Source organism: Triticum aestivum, chromosome 4A (genome assembly GCF_018294505.1).
Source record: "Triticum aestivum cultivar Chinese Spring chromosome 4A, IWGSC CS RefSeq v2.1, whole genome shotgun sequence".
In the NCBI taxonomy this organism is placed as follows: Eukaryota; Viridiplantae; Streptophyta; class Magnoliopsida; order Poales; family Poaceae; genus Triticum; species Triticum aestivum.
This window is the reverse complement of record NC_057803.1, coordinates 40,374,918-40,398,839: the sequence shown is the minus strand read 5'-3', so window position 1 is coordinate 40,398,839 and position 23,922 is coordinate 40,374,918. Positions and strand designations below refer to the sequence as shown.

General features: G+C 47.2%; 3 protein-coding genes across 3 annotated transcripts; all 3 read left to right on the top strand.

The window, feature by feature from the left end:
* Positions 1–549: 549 nt before the first annotated feature.
* LOC123085017 (54S ribosomal protein L51, mitochondrial) lies at positions 550–7,656 on the top strand (the record flags this gene model as incomplete). Its single annotated transcript, XM_044506573.1, is given in 3 exon segments — positions 550–630; positions 2,055–2,161; positions 7,284–7,656. Coding segments are annotated over 3 exon segments (360 nt in total). The 3' UTR covers positions 7,457–7,656.
* Positions 7,657–8,606: 950 nt separating this feature from the next.
* LOC123085016 (uncharacterized) lies at positions 8,607–11,354 on the top strand. The gene is made up of 5 exons (XM_044506572.1): positions 8,607–8,874; positions 8,975–9,101; positions 9,368–10,021; positions 10,121–10,304; positions 10,692–11,354. Exons 1-5 carry the CDS (start codon positions 8,798–8,800, stop codon positions 10,718–10,720), a joined length of 1,071 nt encoding a protein of 356 aa, XP_044362507.1. The 5' UTR covers positions 8,607–8,797; the 3' UTR covers positions 10,721–11,354.
* Positions 11,355–15,263: 3,909 nt separating this feature from the next.
* Positions 15,264–17,755, top strand: LOC123085015 (uncharacterized). The gene is made up of 3 exons (XM_044506571.1): positions 15,264–15,355; positions 15,438–15,584; positions 16,276–17,755. Exon 3 carries the CDS (start codon positions 16,293–16,295, stop codon positions 17,451–17,453), a length of 1,161 nt encoding a protein of 386 aa, XP_044362506.1. The 5' UTR covers positions 15,264–15,355; positions 15,438–15,584; positions 16,276–16,292; the 3' UTR covers positions 17,454–17,755.
* Positions 17,756–23,922: the final 6,167 nt, after the last annotated feature.

Here is a 23,922-nt window from a genome sequence, read left to right as displayed (position 1 = left end):
AACATGTTTAACATTTTTTAATACATGATCAACATTTTCTATGCACATGTAACCTTTTTTAAATGCTTGATTAAGATTTTTCAAACTCAATATTAATGTTTATTAATACTTAGTCAATTTTTTTTTCAAATTATTGATTAAAATTTTTATATACATGATAAAAAATTCATGATTTTTTTAATACATGATCAACAAATTTTCTATACACATTCAACATTTTTCCGAATGTTTGATTAATATTTTTAAATACTTTTTCAGTTATTTTCAAGCACTTTTTAAACATTTCTAAAATGTTTTTGTAGTGTGTTTGTTTTTAATTTGTATATTTAGAATATTTTAAAGTATAAACAAAAGTATAAAAATAAAGCAAAAAACGAAAACAGAAAATGTAAAAACAAACATAAAAAGGAGGCAGTGGCCTCCCGCTCTCCTGGGCCGGCCCATCTCGGTCTCCCCTTCAGCTAGGTTTCTTCCCCAGGCGTCCCCACTCTGGCACTCTCCCCCTTTCCTCCTCCCCACCCACACACTTTTTGATCCTGAGGGCGGCGTGATGGCGCTGAGGGGCGTTTGGCAGCTGCAGAAGCTTGTGGTGAACTACTGCGACTGGGGAGGGAGCAGCAGAGGAATCAGGTACCTTTCATCATGCCGATAAGAGCCGATTTCACCACTAGGCAGACCCTAGCGATTTGATCTGTTCTGCTTTGATGCGGTAACAAGTTTAGATTCGGGAGGGGAGATCCGAATTACTCGCTCTGTTAATCGAGTTGGATTGGTCTGTTGATTGTGCAGACCGTGCGTAAGGTACTTGCTGTCTGACACTTTGTACAAAGTCAGTTTCTGCATGGAAAAATTAGTTGTAAAGATCTTCCTCAAATGTGTTATGCTTAGTATATGCCCTGTTATCTGGTTTTTCTGAAAGGTGCCAGTAGTGTGTTTCCGGCGAAGAACTAACTATCAAGTCTGAGTGTTCTTGGATACTTTGGGCCATGTCATAAACAGTACATAGGCTGTGAAAGAACCCCTCTGTTTACTGATGTAGGCCGTTATGGTTTGCGTACAGTCAAACTTGACCAATATAGAGTTGTGTGTGTTGATTGGCAACATGGAACTGATTTCGACAAAATTGTAAGCAGAAAACTTCCGTGTTATATGTTTGAATGTGTCTGCTAGCATATTATTGGACTTTGACTGTCATTGCGAAAGTTCTATCTATAGAAGACAATGCTATTTCATAAGTGAAATATAAACTGAGGGAGTATGGCTCAAGGATGGAAGTAAGTACTAGAGGCACTCTCATGATACTGAAGTGGAACTGCACATGTTGATGTAAATTGGACGAGGCACAACACTTACTAGCCTGCTTAACTTCTCTCTGATCGATAGCAGTTTGATTAAAAAAAGGGCAGCCCGGTGCACGCAGCTCCCGCTTGCGCAGGGTCCGGGCAAGGGTCCAACCACTTTGGGTCTTTTGTACGCAGCCTTTCCCTACATTTCTGCAAGAGGCTGTTTCCATGATTTAATTTGAACTCCCTTATGAACATGAAAATCCAGTGCATGACTTGGAGGGCTTTGACCTCTTTTTTTCCGATGGAAACTGATAACAACATCCAACATGCCAGCCCAGTTGTGGTATCAAATGGTTCTAGGTAGGGATGGGCTATCTTTCTCGTGGACACAATTGTGCATGTTGAGCATCGCGTTTGTATTATGTGTTCCACATGATGCCATTGAAAAATAGCTCACTGAATTACTGGAAATGGAGAAATTTTGTTTAGAAGAAACAGTTCAGTTACAGTTTAGGCCAATAGTTATTTGCTGGTTGTGCTGTAAATGAAGCTGGGGATTTTGGATTCTTGAACATAAGTTTATTCCCAATTTCACATATTATCCTCTTTCCCTGTGGATTGGTAGGCTATACTTTAAGCATTAGTTGTATGACTTTGCAGCTTAAATATTACTTGTATCAATATCTTTGTCGTCAGGATTCAGTACCTGAACACTTGAATCTTTCAACTTGCCTGCTCCTTCATATCTAATACTCCTTGGAATTGCAGGGCTTTTATGGAGTCACATCTTCCAGCTTTGAAGGAAAAGAATCCCCAGTTAGAGGTAGTGACACAGCTTGTCCGTGGTCAGCATCCTAACTTGAAGGGCATTTACAGTAAGATCTTCCATTTCTTTTGACCATCATAGTGTTATATCAAGAGTTATATGGCTGGCAACTGTATTACTTATAATGGTGTTACTTTCTGATAGTGGTTTAGATCTTTCTGTTGGTACTGACAAAATGCATAGAGTCAGTTATTTTTCTTGCAGTCTCTTGCAGTCAAGTACTGCAGTTTACACTAGCCATATTTAGTTTTAAATTGCAGCACTGGGATATTTGTAGCTGTTTCTTCCATGTACGTACTTGTGATGAATTTGACTTGCTCAACAGCCGAAAGGTGAAAACTCACATGGTTCAAGCATGACATGGTTAACTTTGTGTCCTTCATATGAATACATCTTCTTTAGAGAATGTTAGCTTGTTTTGTTTGAGGGATGCGCTTGTTCTGCGTCAAGTACATCCATCTCGGATGGAATAGAGACGTGCCACATATTTTGTGGTGGTGAGGGGACAGGTTCATTCAACAAATTATGTGGAATGCATTTCGCATATTGTAGCAACTTCTTTCACTTTTGTAATGTTTAGCCCAACGATAATTGCATTCGACTGTACTAGCCAAACCAAATCTGATGTTGTACGAGGAGTTACGGCATTATGCAGGCCAAAAACATTCCATGGTTGTAGGAGTTACGGCATTACGCAGGCCAAACAACCATATAGATTCTGTTCCTCTGTTGTAGGAGGAGATTACTTATTAGGATATTTTTCATAAAATGCCCACCCAATTTTTTTTTTTGAAATGGAACACCGTGCATTCCATAAATCACCGTGGACCAGCCAAATCGGCGGTCACTGCATCGGATACAACTCTAGGGAGGTCTACCGACCACACTTGATAGTCGGCATTGACATTCCGCCTCCCAATAGCCGCAAGCTCATGGGCAGGAGCATTACACACACGAGGACAGTAAGAAACATTCCAATCAATAAAACCAATCTGGAGAAGGTATTTGATCTCACGGAACAGGGTGCCCAGGTTAGATCGGTCGAGAGCATTCGTCGTTGCAGCTTGCTGGATCCCGATGCAGTCCGTCTCAAAAATGACACGTCCCATACCCTGAGGGCATCTCCAGCCGCGCCCCCAGGAAGGCCTCCCCAGGCGTTTTTTTTGCGCCGGCGCCGAAAAATCGGCCCAGTCGCGCCCCCAGGAGCCCGATTTTCGCCGGCTTGGGCCGAAAACAGCGCCGGCGGACCCAGGCCGAACCCGGCGCGCTGGGGGGCGCCCGGGGGCACCGGGGCGAACTGTTTTGGCGCGAAACAGCCGCGGGCCCGCCGCGTCAGGGACACGGCTCTCTTCTCGCCCCTTCGTCGTCCTCATCGCCTCGTTTCCCGCGGCGAATCAATGCCAAAGCTGCCGCACCGGTCAGCCTGCGCCATTGATGCCTCACGGGCGGCGCAGTGAAGACCGGATGACGCGCGTCCCTCGCTCTCCCTCGCCCGCCACGCGTATCACGGCGGCTCGCGCATGGGCGGCGCCTCGGCCTATATAAGACGCGCCCCAGCGCACTCGGCGACTCGCACTCTCTCGCCGTCGTCGTTCCTCCCTCTCCTCTCTCTCGCCGTCTCTAGTTCATCACACCCATGGCCGAGCGCTTTCCAGGCGACGACGCGGCGGCGAACGGCTTCGGCCGCCGCCATCTTCATGAGAACGAGGCTCGCCTCCTTTTCGAGGCCGAGTACCCGGTCCCGCCGGACATGCGGGTGCCCGGGGCGTGGAGGATCAGCGCCGGCGGCGTGCCGGTGCCCCCGGTACCCACCGGCGCGGCGCGGCGTGCGGAGATCGCACGCATCCGCTCGTCCCTGCCGCGTGCGGCGAGGGAGGGGCCACGGTATGTCTCCGACAGCCCGCTCTGGGAGCCTTATTTCCGCCGCCGTCACGCCGAGCAGCTCGAGGCCACCAACGGCGTCGAGCCCTCCGGCAGGCTCAACGCCGTCGGCCGGCGTCGGTGGTGGGGCGTGCCCGGGCGCACGTTGGAGGCCGTCCTCGAGTACATCGAGGGCGGCAACACGCCGCGCCTCGAGTACCCCGCTCCCCCGTCCTTCCCACACCGCCGGGGAAGCTCCTGGACCCCGAGGCGCATGGAGACCGGGGGGTCCTCCTCCTCGTCCGGCGGCTCCCCCTGCCTCCACCTCCGCCCCGTCAAGCCGGAGCCCCAGGGCACGCCTGTCAGCGCGCGCACCCGCAGCTCCGGCGTCCGCATCGGCGACAACGCCTCCCCCATCGGCCGCTTCGTCCTCGTCGAGCCCAAGCCGGAGCCCGGCCTCCCCGCGGAGTACGAGGAGATAGCCCAGCGTGGCTTCTTCGACGAGGACGCCCTGCGGTGGGCGCGGGACGACTACCTCCGCGACGAGATGGTCCGGCAGCGCCGGGCCCTGGAGGAGATCGCCGCCCGCAAGCGTGGGCGCGAGGACGAGCACGGCGTCGTGGTCCTCGACAGCGACGACGACGACGACGCCCCCGGACCGTCCAACCCGCCGCGCCAACCGGGGGAGGGATGCAGCAGGGACGGCGGAGGCGTCGGCGGGGGCGACGACGACGACGACGACGACGGCGGCGGCGGTGACTACACGCGGTTCTACAGCCTCCTCGGCATGTAGAACCGCGTGGGCGGGCGGCGAGGGAGACGGCGGGGGTAGCCCGCGGTAGTTTTTCCTTTTTTTGTAAAATATGTTTAAATTTGAACGAACTCGAACGTGTTTGCGTTGTGTTTGCGCCGAATTTAAACATTTTAAAAACCCGTGGGGGGCCGCGACTGGGGGGCATCACGCCCCCAGTGCGCGGTTTAGCGCCGGTGCGCCCCCAGGGGGCGATTTTTTGCCCCTCCTGGGGGGCCAACGGCTGGAGATGCCCTGACTTTCATCTAGCTTAATTGCATGAAGCAGGGCACATGCCTCCGCATGTAGGGCCTCGCCCATATGTGAAAGGCTTCCTGCCGCTGCTAGGATCACCTCTCCAGTGTGATCCCGAGCGATGCATCCCCAACCCGCGAGTCCAGTCCCCGGATCAAAAGATCCATCCAAATTGATCTTGACTACGTCGGTGGTCGGGCGGGTCCAGCTGGGTTTTGGTTTAGGATTGCTCTGACCCTGCTCTCCACAATATAGGCGCCATTCCGCAATGTGCTTTGACAACGTGAAGGCGAATTCCTGGATCGTAGCCCTCTGGTCGTTGTGGTTTGCCTTGTTTCGCTCCGTCCACCACATCCACAACAGGCAGATAGTATGTAGTTTCTCGTCCTCCGGCAAGGAAACAATAAGTTTCAGGAGTTGGCGTGGTGATTGGCATGGTAATAGCATCTGACGTGTCTGTTCTAACCCGCACGCCTTCCACATCTTCTTCACTTCCTTGCAGCGAAGGAACAGGTGGCCTCCGTCCTCCTGTAGCCGGTGGCATACCACACAGTCCGTCTCCAGTTGCACGCCAATTCGCTCCACATTCCGCAGAAGAGGATGACTGTTATGGGCCAGTCTCCACATAAAGTGATGGATCTTGCCGGGGCATCGTATCTTCCAGAGCTGTTGCCACATTCTTCTGTCCTCCTCTCCCCCAGCTGAGCTTTCCCCACGCGGGCGCGGTCGTTGTCTCTGGAGCATGTCAGTATACACCCTGTATGCCGATCTTACCGAGAACAGCCCCTTGTTGTCAAATTGCCAGGTCACAAAGTCCTCATGGTGCTCAAAGATAGGGATCTTTAGGATTATTTCTGCATCCATCGCGCTGAAAGTTTGTTGCACAAGCTGCTCATCCCATGTGTGAGACTCCGGGTCAATGAGTTCGGAGACTTTTGTCAGCAGGGTAGCCCCCCGAAAGGAACGCGGGAAACGTACAGGCCCCGCCGGCAGCCACGGATCATGCCAAATGTGTATCTGCTGCCCGTCCCCCACTCTCCACACCATTCCCTCCTTGACCACTTGGACCCCTTGCAAGATACTACGCCAAACATAGCTAATTCCCGGTGTTGGCACAGCCGATAGGAGATCTCCACTAGGGTAGTACTTGGCGCGCAAGACACGGACGCAGAGGGAGTCAGGCGCTTGCAGAAGGCGCCAGACTTGACGAGCTAGCATGGCGATATTGAACGCGTGAAGATCCCTAAATCCAAGACCACCTTGCTCTTTTGGCAAGGTCATTCTCTCCCAACCCACCCAGTGGTGCCTTTGATCATCATCCTGATTTGCCCACCAGAAGCGGCATATCATAGAGCAGATGCCATCGCATAGCCCCTTCATCAAGTCAAAACAAGCCATTGCATAGGTGGGAATCGCTTGGGCCACCGTTTTAATCAGGATCTCCTTTCCCTTCTTCGACAGCAACTTGATCTTGTAACCTTGGAGCAGCTCCCAAATTCTGTCTCGGATGTATTCAAAACAAATCTGGCGTGATCTGCCCACATAGCTAGGAAGGCCCAGGTATTTTCCTATGGATCCTTCACCTCTAAGACCCAGAACATGGAGCAATGCTTGTTTCTTTTGTCCTGGTGTGTTCTTGCTGAAATGTATCGCAGACTTGTCCCTATTGATTGTTTGGCCTGACCCCCTTTCATAAACCTCCAAAATCTCGTCGACAGTGGTCATACTCTCTTCCATGGCCTCCAGAAGCAGCAGCGAATCGTCCGCAAAAAGGAGGTGAGTTATCGACGGGGCAGTAGGTGCGATCCGTATACCCCGAATGCGTCCCATCTCCTCCGCGCGGTTGATCAGTGAAGATAGCCCTTCTGCACATAATAGGAATAGGTACGGGGAGGCGGGGTCGCCCTGCCGTAAACCGCGGCCGGGAACCACCGTATCAGTACAGCCCTCATTGATTTTGAAACGGTACCGAACCGTACTCATGCACTTGCAGATCAGGGCCACAAACTCCGGTGCAAAACCCAGCTGGATCATAATTTTCTCCATGAAAGCCCACTCCACCCGGTCATATGCCTTACTCATGTCAAGTTTCAAAGCTGCATGTCAGGAATTACCACTCCCTAACTCACTGACAGGGCCCACTCACATGTCAGTGAGACATGATTCATATCAAAAGACCATCCATGTTAGTTTTGATGAACTCATGGCTACATGTGCTTGCTTTGTGATTATTATTTAATATTTATGCAACATTATTCTTGTGCAGAAAACCATAACGAGAGAGTGGTTTGTGTCAGAAATCTAGCACCCGAGGACATCATGTTGCAAGCTAGTAGGCTAAGGTGTTCTCTGGGCAGGAAAGTGGTGAAGCTGAGAACCAGACACGTTACGAAACGGCCAAGTGTCCAGGGGACATGGACGACGGAACTGAAGATGTGAATCAAAGTTCCGAGAGAGGCTGTTGCAGTGTTCCTGTTGAACTGTTTGAGATGTATGGCAAGAACTCTGTGCTGCTATTAGACCTACCTTTTGTCAGTAGTTACAGTTTCATTTTTTGTTTGTTTGAGACATAATAATCTGATAATATCATGTAAACGTGGGAGATTCTTGTTAGTGGCGGATGTGATCTTAGACCATCATCTTCCTTGAACTTGCTAGGGTAGACAATTTGATCTGGGTGGCCCTGCAAGTCATGAACAGTTCTTTTTTTCAATCCATGGTGGTTAACAGAGATGCTACTATGAGGGCAATACGGCGAGGTGGCCAGACAATGTAGAGGAAGAGAAATCAGGTCCCAGTTTTGTGGGGTCTTCCTGTTGTTGGGATGGTGCTGTCCCAAGAACTGTTTCAGATGCTCTATGCTTTTAATAACGAGGAAAAGGTAAAAAGTGGTTCAGATTTCCGCCTGCTTCTTTTTGATCATTTATTACAGTTGATGTATATATATATGTATAATGCGATGTGGATATTTGATCTTGCTGTGTGCCGTGCTGGTAGTGTCAGCCTGTCAGGGTATCATTCATCAGTGGCGTCTGCCGTGTTGTCCGGTACCAGAACATCTACCTAACCTTTAGTCGTTATAACCAGATTTTGGCATCCACGGGTGTGTAAACCGTCACGCGCATCAGGAGCGGATGACTGGAGCTGCAGTTCGCGATAAGAATATCTGAACGCATAATGACCAGTAGTACCAGAAAGCTGGAGCAAGAGATAAGCAGCAGAGGACGCGGAACGCACTAAGCAGCGCCATTGGGCGAGCAGCCGCACCCGCACGCCTTCTTGAGGTCGCCGTCGGCGAGCCCGGAGCCAGCCAGCCATCCAGATCAGCACCTGCTTGACAGAGAGGGGCACAGCACAGCGTGTAGCTCAGCTGCCAGCAAAGTTTTTCTTTTTCTTTTCTGAGGGGCGATAAATAATTTTTTTGGTGATAAATAAAAATAATGTTGGATGTTCAGATGTGAACACCTCCCCTACCTGGCGTGCTTCGCTGGGTTTCAACTTTCAACAGAGGAGAGGAACATCCTGTTCCGTTCCGTACGAGCGCCGTTTCCCCCGAGTTAATATAATCAATAAATAGCCGCCAGCCCGCCGGGCCAGGCTGCCCCCACCGCGAAATAGCGGCAACCCAAAGCAAAGCAACAAACAAACCCAAGGCAGAGGAGAGCACAGGGAGGCCGCTCGCCCTTCTCTTTCCCACCCTCCGCAACCGCAAAGGTTTTCTTCTCTTCTCTTCTCTCGCCAGCCAGGGAGGAGGTTTCCCGTCCCGCCCTCGACCCCGCCATGGCGACGTCGTTCGACCGCTGGGAGAAGGACCCCTTCTTCCTCGCCGCCGAGGAGGTCCAGGAGTCTGCCGATCGGTGCGCGCGCTGCCGTTTCGCCTTTCTTTCTTCTTCTTCTTCTTCGGTTCCGGTTCTTATGGATCTCGTTTTTGTTTTTTTCCTGTTCGCGACCTCGCAGGATGGAATCGGTGTACAAGATATGGGTGCAGGAGAGGAGCGGCGGCGATTCGGCCCTCGGCGGGGAGGTCGGCGCCGTCGAGCTGCGCCGCGAGCTGCACACCGCGCTCGGCACCGCCAAGTGGCAGGTGAATTTGGCTCCTCGCTGCTACTCTCCCCTTACCTTACCGTTCGTGTCGCAGCTGTGGATTGATCCGCTCGCCTGGATCGGCGTTTTCTTTCCTTTCTTCTGCTTACAAGTCATTGTGCTGAAATACTGCTTAAGACTGCATTTATGTAGATGTGGGTGTGATTAGGATGTATCGAGTCATGAAAAATTGCCCCGAAATACTGAAGAAGTTGGTACAGGTGCCTTCAACTCAGAACCTAACTGCTTGTTTATTTGTGCTTTTAGCTTGATGAATTGGAGCGAGCAATTAGATCAAACGACGAGGTTGTCTCGGCAGGAAAGGATACGAGAGCACTGCATAGTAACTTTGTTGCGGCGATTGGCTATCGCATATTAGAAGTTGAGAACAACCTGAATGCATCCAATGTCGCGGAGGGGAGGGGCACACTGAGCTGGATTCATTTGGATGAGAGCGAGCGGGACGACCTCGCGGCTTTCCTATCTGCAACCCCTCCTCAACATCAGGATAAAGTTGTTACAATCCCGTCTGCTGGCGATATTCAGGTGGGCAGCAACCCCACAAGGGTGAGGAAAAATATCTCAGCTGACAGCTCCAATGATTCATCTGGCTCTGCAGACTTGAGTTCAGCGAGAGCAAAAGAAGATGCACATCGTGGGCACAGGAGGTCAGTCAGTGCCAGTGCTGATATTGGATCGTCGCCTATGTCATTTCCAAATGAACGGGAGGGTGCTGCTGAACAATCATCTCTTGGCCCACACAGAGCACCTTTGCTGAATATTGTTAAAGCGTGCGGATTGCCAAGTGCCTTGAAACCTAAGCCTGCAATTAAGTACAAAAAAGGAGCTGTGAGGTGGGCACATGCAGACAAACAGGATCTTGAAGCGGCAATCCCTCTCACAAATCCTCAGTTGGGTCAGGTATTGAGATCTTACTTGAATGGTGCTAACATCCATTGTTCAATACGATTCAGTTTGAAGCTTAGTTTTATATCCTTATATTGCCATTCTTTGTTGTAGGGCTTAGATGGATACTCTGAAAGAAGCATCGGTTACTTAAATACTTGCGATGGGGTTACATACAATAAGAAACTCTATGGTTGGCTTGGAGCACTGCGTAAGAAACTTCAGAGATCACAATATCAAATTCGATATGGGCGGCCTGCTCAATTGATTCTGTTTGCACTTGCTGTTCTCATAATATGTAAGTTCGCTCATTTTATATGTTCTTTGTTTTGTTCTATTCCTTGCTCAAGCAACTAGAAATAAAGGCTAGAAATGTCAGTTGCAGCCTAAATGTATATATTAGGTATACTGTCCATAATCATAATTATTCTGTAACTTATCCATTGCGCCCTAAGTTGGTCTTCTATTCCACATTCCACCACACATCACAATACCAGTTTAATGTTTACTGTCTTTTAAGGTTGATTTTACGTTCAACGGAGTTTCAGGTGAATTTTGAGTAGAAAACTTGCATTTGATATTGTGATAAGTGATGACTTGATCCAATCATAATTTTCTTAGGGTCGCCACTTATTATTCAATGTTGTATACTCACACCTTACTGTTTCTTGTACTTCCTTTCCAGTTGTGTTTGTATTCAAGACAATATGGTGAGAAATTTGCATGGGCTCGTGATTGGGGTTAGAAAAGCCCCACCAGATCAGCATAAACTGCATGTGGACAGGAGTGACCATGCACATATGGGAAGGTGCGAACCATGGCAGACTGTTTCTGGTAATCCGCATTGAAACAAATGAAGAATGATCGTGGAGCAATTCACCACGCTACATCTGTAACTCAGTGGCTTTGCCATTGGATATGCACTGGACGGTGTGTGCGCGCATGATGTATCTCAAGATATCAGTTCTCACAGTGACCAGTTGACTTGTGCTTAATGGTATGCCCTGAACTTCAAACTAGGGTCATGCTGCACTAGTGGTCATGCAGGTCAGGTGCAGCTACCAACAGAAATGCAACTGGGAGTGCCGACTGGTGATTGTGCTATCGCCTATGGGGCCTTACTTGAGACTTGAGAAGGCTTCCCTTTGGTTATTTTATTGAACCTGTGATAATTGGTTCCAGATACAAATAGAGATTTGTTCTCAAGTGCTGTAGAAGAGGCTGGAATAGTTGTACCGGGATCTGCTTGAACTGTAATAATACCTAAACAACAGAGTTAGAGGCTCGGCGATCCTGTTTGGTCTGTGGCTGAATTTATAATCTGAAGTTCAAATTTCACAGGTGCTAATAGGCTTTTGATAATTCTGCAGAGTTGCATCTTTGAGAAGTTTTACCACCCATAAAAAGCCATAAACTGGTTTGTAGCTGGCATCTCTAGCTCCTGATTATCCACGGGTGCCTCCTGTTGCTAATAAACCAGCCCTGTTGCTCTCTTGCCATATTTTTTCTTTGAAAGAGAGTTTTTTTTTGTCAAGGTGCTGCAACCAGGAGCAGATGTCAAACCTTTTGATGTGCAGTCAAGCACCTCAAATAAATAAATAAATAGCCGGGACTCCTGCAAATTGTGCGTCTAGATTTCTTAGATATTGTTATATAATGTTGTCGTGCTATTTGGTAGACAATTGTACTTACTGAAACCCAATAGACATATTACTTGCGGAAAATTAATTTTGTATGGTCTTCTTCAACAGTTATTTTCCCAGACATGCACTACTATTCAATTTAATTTTTCAATATATTGGATTACTGGTGCTGTTTTTCCCAGCGAGTTATGTACCCTCATCTGTATATGTTGTTGTTGATAAGAACTTTCCTGTGACAAACTGACAATGGAAGGTTGATGGTATACTGTCCGTCAGGCAAAATCATGAACTTGCAAACTAACTAGAGTGTGAGGTGCGACTTGGTGCGCCATTCTTTAATCATGAGTTAACTTATATTTTTATTTTGTTGCAGTTTATAACGCTGACTCAGTGTGTGTTTCACCTGGGCTGGTCTGACATTTAATATGGCTGTGTTGTTGATTATGGTTGTGTTAAACTTGTCCGTATATTCTTAGTTGGTGCAGGCCGTATGTGGTGTTCGTGGTAGAGGGGGCTATTGAGTGGGAGATGTGATGTTGTTACACCTTGCAGCGTTTGTGTCAACCGTTGGTGTTCATGTAAGAGCATCTCTAACCGATGATTAAAAGTGGTTAGAGGACTAAAAATCCACTTTTGAGGGGTTGAATCGGACCTAGCCAATCCCTTATCGGCCTTAGAGGAGTAAATTTTTGAAGCCCCGGCTTCTCTGTCCCTCGAATATACTCAAGCGGCGCCACTTATCATGATAAATTTTGGCAAACCCCTCCCCTAGCGCCGGCCCTTCCCCCGCTCGCACCGAATCTTCATTGGTGTTGCCTTCGGCGTCCACCCACAGCCTCCGTCGCCGGCCCATTGACATCCAACTACCTTTGCCCCATACCTCAGCCACTATTGCCTTGATCCCATGCCGAAAAAACACAGAAGTTGCTTAGTTTGTTCCAAAACGAAACCGGTGGACGACGAAGATGACGTAGAACACTTGCCAAGAAGCTTTGTGGCATTGTTATGATGACAAGACCAACGATCTTTGTAGGCGACCGACGAGCTTTGTCGCCGGTCGGGAGGTCGATTTGATGCCCACCGTCTAATGTCAGTCGTTGTCGGCGTTCTGGAAACCGGGGTACCCAGACTTGCCTGCCTGCGGCCCACGGCGTGGCTTCATCGATGGCCTGGTACGACCCATCCTCGGCATCAACAACCCAAGACCCTCGCGAGGGGCCAAGCCTCGTGAGGCGGACGACGCCAAGACCTCCAGAAGAAGTGGCCTCCCTAGGCTGGCTCCTGAGGAGCGGAGATTCCTATGCAAGCCCCATCCTCGTGAGGTTCAGATGACGCAAGTCATGACGACCAAGGCCAGGCGGGCACCAGTGGGCGCAGTACAACATGATTTCTCTTTGGTGCTAAAGAGGCAAGCGCGGGCGCGGAGTCCCGAGGAATCAACCAAATATTTCCATTTCCGTGCTACAAGACCAAGACCGCCAGGACGAAGGTCATCGCCGAACCTACCACGATGTCACGACCATAAGCTAAGGGCATACTGAACAGGGGTCATTTATTTACTTTGGTCTTTGGTTTGATGGCTAAGGGCATACTAAACACGGGTCATCAAACAAACATTATCAAATGTTCATGGAAACATCTAGATGTGTCGCTGGATGACTGGGCCACGGTGGTCATCCAACCGTGTCCCTCAAAATACCGTGGATGTCAGAGGTTTCATTTGTTTCTGGATTACTATTTACGCAACAAAAAATCCTAAAAAGGAGAAAAAAAGCCTAATCAACTTCTCGTCACCATCCGAGTTGAGGTCAATGACCCCAGGGTCGACGATTCGGCCTCATCGTCGTTGGGGGTCGGCGCGAACGAGAGGGAGCTACTGATGTTGCCTTGTTGGCATCGTCGACATGTTACTTCGGTGCCTCGCCGTCCTAGGCCACCAGCTCCTCAAAAAGTTGGGTGCATTGGCACAGAGCTACCAACGTTTGTAGTAGACCATGTGCGCTCTATACATGGACACGAGCACCGCTCAGTTCACGTCGACAATACCAGGGTCCACCTCATAGATGGCCTGACGATAACATTGCACGCATGCTCCGCCTCTAGATGAGCCTCCACCAATCAGTGTGGCTGTCATGTTATACTATTGCTCCGTCTGAAACAACCAGAAAACGAACACTAGCACGTCGTGGACAACAATCGCCTCCTCCTCCGCGACCTCCATCATGGCCATTGGGTCGCCCTCCTTCCCCTCCATCGAGTTTGTCCCCAGGGAGCTCGAAGATTGTGCTGCCTCAATTCGATCTTGGCGTCGGGCATCCGTGCCATTAGTGGCGGAGCTTGGGCCACATTTCTGGAGGGGCAATGGGTTGAGGGGCAGGACGAAATTATGAAGTTTGGCCTTGTTTTCCTGTACTTATGGCCCAAATACCAAGTGGTAGTGAGGGATTTTTTTCATGGGCGGTGGCCCAAGTTGCACTCCATGAAGCTGTGTCACTGTGTGGCATGGACCTGCACCATCGACTGAAACATGAAATCGCAGAGCTAACTATTGCGATGTCGGACGATGAACGCGGATAAATGTGACGAGCGGAGCAACGAAGATGTGAATGTAGGCAACTGAAGTAGGCTTCTCAGTCCTCGCGGTGACATGAATGCGGTTAGGCGGCTGCACCCAATGTAAATATGCGGAGGGTTCTACAGTTAAACGACTGGAAATAGTTTTTGATTGGGTCCGAGCTGTCAAAGACCGACATGGCGATGTCCGAACTTTCAAGAGCTCCCCCAATTTGAGGCCAACTTGTGGGATTTGAGAGGCATTTTGATGCTTTGATTATGGTAGCATGTGAACTCTCCCTCTCTCTCTCTCTCTCACACACACACACACGAGTCCTCGCTTCTGAGGGAATGGCCAATGCATAGCCTCAGGGTGATGCCTCGTATGCCATGTAGGATCGGATGCCAGAAAAGTAGGTTCGAATGAGGAAGCGGGATCCTCTGCAGGAGACGGGTGATTGAAGAGAAAAAATGTGGTTCGATATAAAAAGCTAAAAAAGTAAGAGTGAAAAGTAGAGATGCATGTGTAGTAGAATCTTTATTTTCTACTCCCTCCGTTTCTAAATATTTGTCTTTCTAGAGATTTCAACAAGTGACTATACGAAGCAAAATGAGTGAATCTACACTCTAAAATATGTCTATATACATCCGTATGTGGTAGTCCATTTGAAATCTCTAAAAAGACAAATATTTAGGAACCGAGGAAGTATTTTTGATGAGGCTAAGTAGTAATAGCTTGCATTGGGGAGAAAAAGAACCTCAATCCCTCACTCCCCGCCCTCACGTTAGGCTGGTCATAGTGGGGAGTAATTTAGACTAGTAACATACATATGTTACTAGTCTATGTTACTACCTTCATAGTGGGTAGTGTCATAGGTGTGGTAACATAGTTGCCTTCATTTATTACTTTGTAGACTCATTATGCATTGGAAACCGCTATGTGATGGTAACATATTATGTTACTCTATTTGCCTCTCTCCTCATTAACTACTTGCCACATCATCATTTTTGCTTATGTGGCATCTATGTTACTACCTATGTTACTCCCACTATGACCAGCCTTACACCGGCGGGAGAGGAGCGTGCTTCTCCGCTCGCTGAAATCTCGCGGCGGCGGCTGGTTGGCCTTCTGCTCTGGATCTGGTACAGCAAGGTGAACCGTGAGAACACAATCCCTTGTTAGTACTATTTGTCAGCCATGAATTGGATCTGAGCAGAGCACCGTTCCTACTTAGATAACTTTTGCAGAGGTCAGAGCCTCAGAGGGAGGCCGGTGGTAGGTAGGCTTCTGCTTCTCCTCCGGCCTCGGCGGTCCGAGCAGATTCTCTTGACCGGTGTGCTGCTCTGATGCCGTCTTCCCCGTGTCAACTAACACTGCACAGGTCATTTTTATCCATCCAAACCCTAACTAATAGCTGCACTTTAGAGTAAGATATTCGATTAGCCTTGCGTGCTTCCATCCAATTCTTCATGACCCGTGATGTTTCTCTATACATCTAACCCTGCACATTGTTAATTGATCCATGATTAATCAGGTACACATTGAGTTAATTAATTCTTGATTTCCTTGCTTTGTGATTTTCGTATTTGGAGTGAGTGTATACATGCGCCTGCAGAGCTCTTGAAACAAGCAAGTCAGAACAGATTGATTATTAAAATGCATGAAAATCTGCAAGAACACCAAATGGCTCGAACTCTGCTAGGTATGAAGATAGGTTGCTTGCAAGGATCCTTTACAAAGAGCTTTTGTTTTAACCAAATTCTTGGTCTAATCCAGCATATGTATACACTGTTTGTTCAGTTTTGCTTGTAGTACTGAATCAAACTTGAAAACAAATTGGCGATATCCATCATTTAATTCTTTCTATTTCTGTATATACTACTAATCTTTTATGATTACCTTGTTCCAAAAGCTGAACTTGAAATAGATTAAAATGGTTCGCTTATGTAGCAACTGCTTTGTCCCTAGTAAAACATAGTTTCAGATGATTGAATTATGTTACAGTATCTTGGTCTCCATGATTAAAAAACTGCTTCCTTGCCTATCCTGACATTATCAGTTTTTCCTTTCAGTAAACTACCATAAAGAGATGGACCCTGGGAATGGTTTTCTTGCTGCTAAGCTAACTGATGATCTGGTGGTGGAGATCCTCTCCTGGCTGCCTTTCAAGTCTTTTTGCCGCTTCAAATGTGTTTGCAAGGCCTGGCTTGCCTTATCCTCTGATCCGCAATACTGCAAGAAGCTTCTGAAAATTACAACAGGTCTTCTCTACCAACGACGTTATCACTCTGCTATTAAGCTCGCTAGCCTGCCCCACAATGATAAGGATTTTGATGAAGCTCTTAGTTTCCTACCACAGTATGAGCAATTAGAGCTGATGGACTCTTGCAATGGCCTAGTCCTTTGTAAGTACAAGAACAACTATACTCCTCAAGGTATTTGCCGCTTTATCGTGTGCAATCCGGCAACACGAGAGTGGAAGATACTCCCTGACACTCCTCTTAGCCATTATGACCCTTTTTACAATATGAGTATTCTGGCCTTCAGCACATCATGGTCGGCAAACTTCTACGTCTTCAACTTTCAGCGGCTGAGTACCCTTCGTTTGGGATTTGGCCCTGTCAAACTTCAGGTGTTCTCGTTTGATCTTTCCTCTTGGTTTCTGGATGATGCATCATGGCTCTCTGAGACAATGGTTTCTCAACCACACCTGTTTATTGATGGAGCACTGTATGTGCGGACAGATTTGCATGAGATTATGGTACTGAAGAGCTTGGAGGAAACTAGTTCTGGCATTCTACCCTCTCTTCGGACTATTGAGTTGCCGCATGAAGATGTTGGTTTTATTGCTAGGTTTGGCCAATGTTGCTTCGGCCAATCTTCGGGGGCCTTGCATTACGCATTGCCAGAGGAGGATGCTCGTACAATTCTTGTTTGGGGTCTTGATGTTGATGAGCCTTATGAGTGGAGCCTCAAGTACCGCCTCAGTATGAGCCATGCATTCGGAAGGGACAACCTTTGTCAGTATGACTCACATTCCTGGAAATGTGACTATGAGGTCATCGCTCTTGACCTGGAGAACGATGGTCTTGTCCTATTTGATGAACGGGCAGATAAGCTTCATTTGTACAATATAAGAACCGGTGAACTTAACGTGATTCAACCAGATAACCACCGCTGCCGCAGTTTGGAAGACGAATACTACCATTATGTGGCATCCTACTCAAAGCTCCCTGCTTTAACCATGTAGTCGGTACCGTATTTGTTTGGCTTTTGAGTGTCGCACCTCTTTATGCTGTCAAACAATGCAGAGGCAGTTCTTCTCTCTGTCAAGTGCTATTTATGGATTGTAATCTAGGACCATTTTTTTGTTTTCTTGAACCTATTCATGTCCAGTAGTACCAATATTAATGAGGTTAGCTCTATTCTGTCACTGATTGTAGCAGCAGCTGCATGTAAGCTGGGAGCTATGTATTCTGCCCTAGCCATCTCTCTGAAAATATAATTCCTGAAATTGCTGAGGGAAGATGCTGAATTTCTTTGAAATACTGGAGGCCCGTGTGCTCCGTTTATCATTTGGTATCTTGGGAGGTAAGATTCATAAACTGACACTAATCCATTTATATTTTGAGAAGATACCAAATGATAACACATACCGTATATTATTGCCATAAATTCTCACCATGCATATAGAGTATAATTTGAAAGTGAAAGGAGAAACTTTGTGCTTGTGGAAACTGGTACATGTCAAACGACTCGACATACATAGACGGTTGAAATATTACAATGTGAACATGTTTGATTTTATAGTTAACTAACCAAGATTTATGAATCGAAATCCCAATATTTTTTTCCCTTTGTTGGGTACCACTAGATTATCCCTATCTTTTTGAACTCCTCACTTTTGCCCCTTCGCCGTCAAGTGGCCCTACGAAAATGCCCTCACAACATGTTTCCGTTCGGTCAACCCCCTTTGATCATCACTGACACATTTGTTGGAGACACTATGTCGTGGTTTTGTCACGGCAGATGTCCTCGTGAAAGGACTTAGTCGTGGTGCCATCGCTACGGGTTAGCTTAAAGGGGTTAAAGCGGACAAGGGACGCAAGAGTTTATACTGGTTCGGCCCCTTACGGTGAAGGTGAAAGCCTAATCCAGTTGTGATGGAATTGCTAGGGTTTCGATGACCAGGGAGCGAATCCGCTTTGCCTGGCTTTCGAGTGGTTGTCCGTTGTCCCTAAACCGCCGCCGGGTCGTCCCTTTATATACACAGGTTGACGCCCGACGGTTTACAAAATCCCGAGGCCGGTTCATAAACGTGCCCGGCTCAGTTTCTACCTTTCCTTGCTTTACAACATAAGATACATATCATATGGCGGTTTACATCTACGGGCCCTAATCGCCTTTGGGCCCTGGGCTAGATCTCCTCCGTAAAGCGCCATCCCTTTTATCTTCATGGACTTCAAACATGATTAACTCCTTGTGAACATAACCCGGCCCCTCATGGCCGGTTTATACTTAATAGTAATATCTCCAATATTAGGCCCCAGATTGATTTGAACTTGTTCATGCCAATCTTCAACACTTAGAAAAATTCCTCCTTTTGCACCTTCGCATAGATCTTGTAAACCGCTGTGACGTCATCCTCCAGATTTGTAGTAAACCGCCATGATGTCACCTGTTCATTAAAGCCGAAGATACCCTTTATTAATGAGCATCCAACAATCGAGGCGACAACCTTGTTATATATCCATTTTTTGGCTCCTCGATTCCCGTGCCTGTTGCTTATCTCTTTGCCTTATAAATAGGGCTGAGGATCCCTTTCTTTTTCCTCCTGTTGCTTCTTTATCTCTTCTTCCACCTCGCGACGCCTCTGCACCCAAGCGCCCCTGCCGTCGTCGAGCTTCGCCTCTGCCTCGCCGTCGGCCGCTGCATCAACCTGATCGCACCAGAAAAATGCGGCGCACCTCCGCTGCTTTAACAACTTCGGTAAGTCTTTTCCTCTTTCCTTTATAGATCCACTTAGGGTTCACACAGGTTCATGGTGTTCTTCTCTTGTTCTTCGTCAGTTCATACATAGCAGACCTCAACTTTGATGCGTTCCGTGCGGTAGCTATAGCAGTCTTTTATCTTGGCTATCAAACCATGCCTTCTATGTATAAAACCGATCTGGACTTTTGCGAACTGCTCCAGAACCAACTTTTTAGGTCTAAATCTTTTTCTTTTCCTGACCTATGGTAGATCCAAAATGCTAATGTGAACTTGTGGAACCTGTTTTTCCTCACTTAGTTGTTTTTTTGCCTCAGATCTGTACCTTCCTCATCTGCGTAGGCGGTTTATCCTTTTAGAAAATAATCCGTCATATGCCATTAGTCCCCTTGTAAACCACCCGTCGCTTTACCATTTATAACAGCATCAGCCTCCGGTTTAACAATTTTGCATGCTTGAATGCCTTTTTCTTAACCTTTTCCGCTTTATGCTTTATCAATCATGAATCGTAAACCGGCATTAATCTTTTCCAGCTCTTCGCTTGCAATGGCCAAACAATTTTATGCCTGTAACTGGGTCCCTTCCCGGGTTACTGAAGAGCAACTGGATGGATGCGTCAGAACTGGCGCTTTACCGAAGCGAAGTGAAATCCAGTGGCGAGTTCCCGGTCCAGAAAACCCTCCTACCCCCAGAGATGGCGAAGTAATAGTGTTTGTTGATCACATGAGTCGTGGCTTTAAACCGCCCGGGTCCAAGTTTTTCTGTGATGTGCTTGCCAATTTCCAGATCCATCCTCAAGACATTGGACCAAACTCTGTGTCCAATGTTTGCGACTTTCAAGTATTTTGTGAAGCATACCTGCAAGAGGAGCCAACTGTTGAGCTATTCCGGGACTTTTTCTTTTTGAACCGCCGTACTGAGTTTGTAGACGGGCCCAATATCGAACTCCCCTGATGATGAGAGTCCTCTGCCGGGTTACCATCCTCACCGGCTTACCAACACACATCCATTTCCGCAACGGTTGACTACCAAAGAACGGGCTACATATGCTCCACAACTCTCCAAGCTCAAAGCCTTTATGGCCAATGGTCTAACATGAGTTGATTTTGTTCGCTGCTGGATTTCATGGAGTATATTGCCTTTAAGCCGTCGCCCTGGTTTAATGTGCGAGTATACTGGTGACTCAAAAGACCCTCAACGTCATATTGATATTGAGCTGACAGAAGCTAAAGTTACTGAATCTGTGAAGAAGATACTGAATGAATCGGAGGCTTTCTGTTGCAAGACCGGGTTAAGCCCCTACTACACTTTGAATAAACCGCCAGCTGTAAGCATTGCCCCACTCCTGCTTGTACTTAATCTGTGTAATCTCCTATAACTTTTGTCAATTCTTTTAATAGGACGATGACCCATTTTGGAAGAAGAAACCTCAAGAAAAGACCGTGAAAACCCCTCGACCTAAGACGAAGGCGGTCAAGAGGCCTGCCAAGAAGAAGGCGGTTGAATCCACCGGGCTGAACCTCGCCGAAGACCTCGATAATCCGTACTCAGAGGTAGAACTTGACTCTCTTGGTTCGCTTTTCATACACCTCATTGACAATGATTATTATCAGGATGACGCTGAAGGCAGCCAGGCTGATGACGCAGAGGTAATTACTCTTCCCTCCGGTTCAGACACTCCGTCAACACAGAAAATCCGTCAAACAATCCGGAAAATAAATTTTTGTCACCCCCTTGCTCACTTGGACCCAAAATTTCTTTTAAAGAAGCAGCAGTACGAAGCTCACTGCACAACCCGGCACAGCGGCCAAGTAGTCACTTCGGCCGGTTTACCGAACACTCTGGTTCGGAAACGTCGACCTGAGGTCTCACCCACTTCTGATACTTCTTATCCCAAGGCAGGTTATTTCCGACAACCTCTTAATCCATTCGATTCAAATTATCAGGGAACGCCTCATTCATCATCTGGCGAGTCGACGGCCACACAACTCCCTCCTCTTAAGATAGTTGCTGGGTAAGTATTTTAACTGAATCTTTTGACGCTTTATACTTGCATGCTATATTAACCCTTGCATATTTTTCCTTTCAGAGCCAAGGCTAGACCCAGCAAGAAGGCTCGGGCGAATAAACCGTCTGACGACCATGTGGTAGTGAATCCCATAGCTCGCGGTGCCTTTCAAATAGCGCATAACTCTCTCAAGCGCATGCCAATGATCATCTCCCGGTTTTGACACAAACCGACTCAGCTTGTTCACAGCAAAAGAGATATCAGGCCTCGTGGCACTCGCCAAATACATAAGCGAGCCAATAATCTGAGAATACCTTAGTTGATCTCTAGCAATCCGTCGATTCTTTCGAAGCAACACACTAGCATCATATGGAGTTGGAGAAGGCGTGCAGTCGCTATACCCAAAACGACTCAAGACCTTTTCCACATAATGAGACGGAAGCAGTGTGATCCCACCATTCTCATCTCTCAACAGCTTGATGTTTAAGATAACATCAGCTACTCCTAGATCCTTCATCTCAAAATAGCGAGATAAGAAATCCTTAACCTCCTTGATTAAATCAAGTTTGGTTCCAAAGATCAATATGTCGTTGACATACAGACAAAGAATAACTCCTTCGCCCCACCATAGCGATAGTACACGCACTTGTCACCATCGTTTACTACAAAGCCGGCAGCAGTTAATGTTCTTTCGAACTTCTCATGCCACTCCTTAGGAGCTTGTTTAAGGCCATATAAAGACTTTAATAACTTGCACACCTTTCCTTCCTGACCAGGTACTACAAAACCATCTGGCTGATCCATGTAAATTTCCTCCTTCAACTCTCCATTGAGGAAAGCCGTCTTAACGTCCATTTGATGCACGAGAAGACCATGTGAGGCAGCCAGTGATAGTAGCACCCAAATTGTGGTCAGTCTAGCCACGAGTGAGTAAGTATCAAAGAAGTCTTCACCTTCTTTCTGGGTATAACCCTTGGCCACAAGTCGTGCCTTGTACTTTTCAATCGTACCATCAGGTCTAAGCTTCTTCTTGAACACCCACTTACATCCTACAGGTTTGCACCCATGAGGATGGTCAGTGATCTCCCAGGTACCGTTAGCTAAGATGGAATCCATCTCGCTACATACAACTTCCTTCCAGTAGTCAGCATCAGGAGATGCATAGGCTTCTGAAATAGTCCTGGGTGTGTCATCCATGAGGTACACAACGAAATCATCACCAAAAGACTTTGCAGTCCTCTGTCTCTTACTCCTCACAGGAGTTCCATTGTTACCCTCAACAGGATTCTCAATGTGTTCCATCGCAATGGTGGGTTCAGGAATTACAGTGAAGTCCTCACTAGATGGAGTAGGTATCTCCTGATTTGATGAACTCGACATATCCTTCATAGGAAATATGTCCTCAAAGAAAGTTGCATCATTTGATTCCATAATCGTACCAACATGCATGTCGGATACCTCAGATTTTATTATCAAAAATCTATAGCCGATGCTATGAAAAGCATAGCCCAGAAGAACACAATCCACGGTTTTTGGTCCAAGCTTGCGCTTCTTGGGAATTGGTATATTGACTTCCGCCAAACAACCCCAAGTACGTAGGTAAGAGAGTTTCAACCTTTTCCTTTCCCATTCCTCAAATGGAGTCATGGTCTTATGCTTTGTGGAAACTCGGTTTAGGACATGACACGCAGTCATTAGTGCCTCCCCCCACCATTCCTTGGATAGACCCAAAGTGTCTAACATGGTGTTAACCATATCAGTTAGAGTTCGGTTCTTTCTTTCGGCTACCCCATTTGACTGGGGTGAGTAGGGAGGCGTCCTCTCATGGATTATACCATGTTCCGCACAAAACAGATCAAATTCATTGGAAAAATACTCTCCACCACGATCAGACCTAAGCCGTTTAATTTTTCGATCAAGTTGGTTCTCTGCCTCAGCTTTATAGTTTTTAAAGAAAGTCAAAGCCTCATCTTTTGATTTCAGAAGATACACATAACAATATCTAGTGAAGTCATCAATCAACGTCATGAAGTATCTCTTTCCACCTTTTGTCAACACGCCATTCATCTCACAAAGATCAGAATGTATAAGCTCTAGTGGCGCCAAGTCTCTTGCCTCTGCAGTCTTATGGGACTTGCGAGGTTGCTTAGCTTGCACACATACTTGGCACTTGGAGCCTTTGAAAATAGAGATTTTTGGAATTAAATTCATATTGGCTAACCGCATCATGCAACCAAAGTTAATATGACAGAGTCATGAATGCCAAATATCAAAATCATTATTGTGGCAAACATTATTAATAACTTTAGTGCAAATATCTGACAAAGATAGGCGGAACAAGCCTCCGCACTCATAGCCTTTTCCAACAAATTGTCCACACTTAGAAATTACAACTTTATTGGATTCGAAAACCAACTTAAAACCATCTCGACATAAACGGGAACCGCTAACGAGATTTTTATTGATGGACGACACATGATGAACGTTCTTCAGACGCACAGTCTTCCCCGAAGTAAACTTCAGATCGACCATACCAACACCTCGAACGATGGCATGTGACCCGTTCCCCATCAGCACGGGTGAAGTCCCTGTTGCCTGGTAAGAAGAAAACATGGAGGTGTCAGCACAAACATGTACATTGGCACCAGTGTCAATTAACCAATTTGGGGATTGAAATACTGAAAGTATAGTAGGAAAAATACCGTACCCTGATTCCTTCATA